The 4,522-nt window shown below is 40.2% G+C and overlaps 1 protein-coding gene across 1 annotated transcript in view; it reads right to left on the bottom strand.

Moving 5' to 3' along the window:
* Positions 1-1,545: 1,545 nt before the first annotated feature.
* The window catches only part of CIB2 (calcium and integrin binding family member 2), a 108,095-nt gene continuing 105,118 nt past the window's right edge, over positions 1,546-4,522 (bottom strand). Inside the window, exon 6 of the mRNA XM_019533383.1 lies at positions 1,546-2,653. Coding sequence (XP_019388928.1) covers positions 2,632-2,653 — 22 coding nt within the window. The 3' untranslated portion in view covers positions 1,546-2,631. The remainder of the gene's footprint in view (positions 2,654-4,522) is intronic.

The following is a 4,522-nucleotide window of genomic DNA, read 5'->3' as shown; positions in this document are numbered from 1 at the left end:
GTGGGTGGTTGCCGACTGCCTGTTGGTGCTGCTTCTCCTCCCCGCCACCAATAGTGCTGTGGCCACCTGTGGAAGCTCCCTGCTTGCCACCACCACGCTCCCACTGCCAACAGGAGAGCTGTGCCCCCCCAGCCTCTAGGGGCATGCAGCATTCATGCTCCAGAGCCTGCCTATGCATGGGTTAGGGAAGTCCAACAGAGGAATGAGGCTCAGCCATAGGGAATGGGAGAAAAATCCAAGAGCAAATATAAAGGTCAAAATGCACAAAAGAAAAAAGGAGCCAGGAGAAAGAATGCCCATGTCAAAGGGAATTTACATAAGAATTTGTGATTGAATCCTCTGCATAATTCAATTTAGAATCTTGTAACCTGAAACATTGTAATTCTCAGGTACTTGCCTAACATGTTTCCTTAATGCCCAGTATGGACTGTCAGAATTATTCTATGGAGCTAGCACAATCTAGTTGACAAATGGTTGGGGCCTGATTCCCTTTTCACTAATTTTAACCACTCATGGGGCACCTGTACATGAACACTGAGGCTGCTTTGATGCACTGGAATTACAATGCCTCACAGCAGACTCGATTAAGTGCTCCAGCAGACTCCAGCTTCACATGTATCAGCATCCCCATGCTGAAAAACGGTGGCGGGGCGCTTTTACTAAAGCCCATTCAACCAGCGTTAGTTAAAGTGCCCCCACCACCATTTTTCAGTGTGGGGACACTGATACATGCGATACTCCAGGCACTTTAATTACAGCGGCTCTCAGAGATGCTCTAATTAAGGCCCCTCCTTTTCCACCCTGCCTCCCAGAACAAATGTATAAACACCTATCAACTTTGGCAGATTTATACTTGACTTGCATCAATAATAAATGAGAGGAGGAGGTTCCAGATATAGTTCATTTCCCAGACTGGAAAACTGTGGAAGGAATAAAACATTACTTACTATAGTATCACTGACTAAAATAAAATCATCATACAGTGGTTAATTCCTGGTACATTTTAAATCAAACACATTTTAATTCTGAAGTAGAATTTCATATTCCCAAATCTGTCCTTAGCCAAACAGAAACCAGCCCCTTAGGCTCTGTACGTTCAAACTTCCACTGACACTTCATATGTACAAAGAATGGAGGACTGGTGTCAAATATAGGTTTTATGTTATTGGATGGTCATTTCTTTCCAAAAGCTGCTAGCAAAGTTGATGAGAAAGCTGCATCTCAAACCTTTGCATTTCAGTATCTTAAGGTGCTGAAATACCTTCTAAATTCTGACTCTGAGGTTCTAAAGTACTTTTTTTGAAAATGGAACTTAGACTTATACTTGACAGTAAGTTATCCAGGAGGTTTTTTTTTTTTATTTTACACATGCAGTTTTTTAAAAGATCTTATTTATGTTAGTAAGCAACAGAAATTTCAATTTCAGATAGACAGTTATCCCCTTAACAGTTTAAGTGTACAGTACAGTAGTTGGAAGAAAATACTAACTGGGAACACAATGGAATGTTCATACTGTAGCTCAGCACAAAAATCTTCAAAGCCGGATAAAATCAGTCAAAAGTTTTAATAGTGAGTGACTATGATACAGAAGCCATGTAAATGACAGAGCCCTTCTATTGACTGTTAGAACAGTTATATATGTGTGATTGTCGTCAGGCCCCAGTACCTAAACAATATTGGAATTTAAAACAAATGACAAAGCTGATTTCCAGGAGGGGAGGAGATAGAAATGCAGAGCTGCATTCATGCATTTTATGAGAACAATTGCATAGCTGGTTTAAAAAGAAAATGTCTTTTTCATGTCCTTGGTACTGGAGCTGTGCTTCTTGAGTTTCTTCATAGGGTTATAGGTGACAATATTCTGCTATCCAACATTATCAGCCCATCATATGAGAAAAGGCAAGACCTCCTTGGAGAACAGACATAGTTTAAAGTCTTTCTCAGGAAGAAATTAATCAAACATGTGGATGTTGTACAAAAGGCAAATACTTCAAGTTTCATAAGGATCTTATAATCCATAAAGTATTGGTTGAAGGTTAAGCACCAAACCCAGCAACCTGCCATTTTGGAGATCCCAATGGCAAACCTAATGTGCATTTGTCTTCAATACCATAAACTTGATTTCAACTGCAACTTTTACACATCAGATTATTTCCATGCACAACCCCCAGCTGTGTAAGACAGTGGTGGAGACATCTTGTTATTTTAAGGCCAGTGCTTTCTTTCAATTAACAACCTCTGGAAAGTCAATATAGCTTATGTCTGTTTTTCTTTCTTTTTTTGCTTTGAAGAACAATTTTAAATTTTCATAAATATAAAAACTACAGGAAATACATTTAATAATATTCTGCTTGTTTAAAAAAAACAACCAGCCAGCCAGCCATCTTTTCTAGAATGCCATTGTTGGGCAACACTGGTGATAAAAACTGAGGCATCCCATTGATCTTGTAGATCAGACTTGTAGGCCTTGTGATGCTTCTTTCTCCAAGTAGGCCAAAATGTTAGTTCAGTCCTTGTTTCTCAGTTCTAAGAAGCCATAATAGAGGCCAGAAGCCCCCAAAGTGCCTGAGATTCAGAGAGGCAGGACTGATGTCAAGTCATTTCTGAAAACAGTGGTTCACACCAACATCCTCAGATTCTTATGTGGAAGGTACTGCAAGAGAAGAAAATAATTCAAAAGTATCAATGTGTGTTGTTATGAACTGGGTATTCCTCACAGAGCTCATGGAGGATGGATAGGGGTGACTTTGATTCCTGGTCAGTTTTGCCTTTTAGTTTAATAAAAATATTTCAAAATGAAGATTTTTAAAAACCCCAACAAATATATGATAAGCTAGTAGCCAAATGAAAAGGAAAAATCACCTCCTGATCCTAGTGGCAAACTGTTCAAGCATTGAAGTGTAAGATATTTTTTACTCTTCTCTCAGCATAACTAACAACTAAACACTCAGGTGCCAAAATAGTGAGTCAAGATGGATGGATGTCCAGACTGAGTGATTATAATAAAATGTGTCTTGCATTTCCAAAGTTTCTGCCAGTTAAGGGAATAGTCTTTACATTTAAAATCAGAGATTTTGCTGGAAGCTTTCAATATCTCTCAAACATGGATAGAAAAAATGTTTTAGTTTGAGCATCATAGAAAGATAATGACAAACTATACTGGTTGCAAACTATTCAACTCTTTAAATTCCAGTCATGGTATTTGCCCTACTGAGCTTCTGTGTTTAGGAGTTCTTCTTCCTGATTTCAATCACTGTGTCGGGAATTCAGTAGTGTAGCTGAGGGGAGGATGACTGGGGCAGCAGCCCCAGGCCCCATCTTTGCAGAGCAGGATGCAAAAATAGCTGCTGCCTCAGCTGGAAGCTGGCCATGCTGCTGCTGCTGGCAGCTAGCACTGCCCCACGCACTACCACTCTGCCCAGGGCTCAGAGCTGCCACATTATACTTCTAATGGAATTCACAGCACAAACCAACAGATTCTCTGGAGATGAGCCAGTGGAGTGAAGTATGAATTTAACTGGTAATAGCTATACTCCTTCTTTGGGCTCCTTTTTAGCAAAGCATTTATATTCTTATGTCTCATTTTGTTTAATCAAGTGCGTAAGTGCATAAGCATTCACTAAGAATACTATATTACAGCATCATACTTTTTGACTAGGAGGATCTACAGCAGAAGATTTGTAGGATGTTCCATTGTCCTTCCCCTTTTGCAGGTCAGTCAAGAAACAATGAGTTAGATCCATCTCAGACATAATTTCCCTGGAGTCAATGTAAGTACAGCAGGAAAGAATGTCGACCTCTTTGCTTTTTACTGTTATGCATTTGGGATGGGAGGAATGTTCTAGCAGTTCTGCTCCATGCTGATAATTATTTATTTGTAGAAACCTCAGTTATTGACTTCCATTTGCCACTGAATAGAGCAGGTATTGCCTAACCCAGATAGATGGCATTATAAGATCTCAACTCAGCTTCCATTAAACAGTAGGCCCCTCACCAAAGCAAGAAGCTTACAAAGTTAATGATGATTTAACATTTAGCCTGTCAAGCCACAGCCTGTTACACCATTCTATCTATATTAGAAAAGCTAATAAAAAGGTAGATGAGGGCCTTAGTTTTGTTTCTACCTCTCTTCAACAGGCGATAAGGGCCACAGACTATGCCAGCTGTTAGGTGAGACAACTTTTTGAGACGCAAAGCCAAACAACACAGGAGCTCCCGGTTCACTGCATTGTTCCCAGTTCCTTCATATGCGTCAGGGGAATGGCAGGAACAAAGTTGGTGGATCCAGTGCTGCTGGTCGATCCAGGGTTGCAGCCTTTGTCCTGTAGTTGCGTACTTACCTGAATCCAAGATGACTCTGTATTTAAGATGACCCCGGTTAATTAGAGTTTATACATGGAAAATTTATAAATTTGTTATATAATGTAATTATTGGAGGGTTATCTTAAATTCCCCCCCCACTGCAATGGAAAAAGCAGTGGTAGGGGAGCAAGAAGTGGGGGAGGGGGCAGTAAGGGGGCAG

The sequence above is a fragment of the Crocodylus porosus genome, unplaced genomic scaffold (genome assembly GCF_001723895.1).
Source record: "Crocodylus porosus isolate Cpor-Errol unplaced genomic scaffold, CroPor_comp1, whole genome shotgun sequence".
Lineage (NCBI taxonomy): Eukaryota > Metazoa > Chordata > Crocodylia > Crocodylidae > Crocodylus > Crocodylus porosus.
This window is presented reverse-complemented; position numbering and strand designations above follow the sequence as displayed.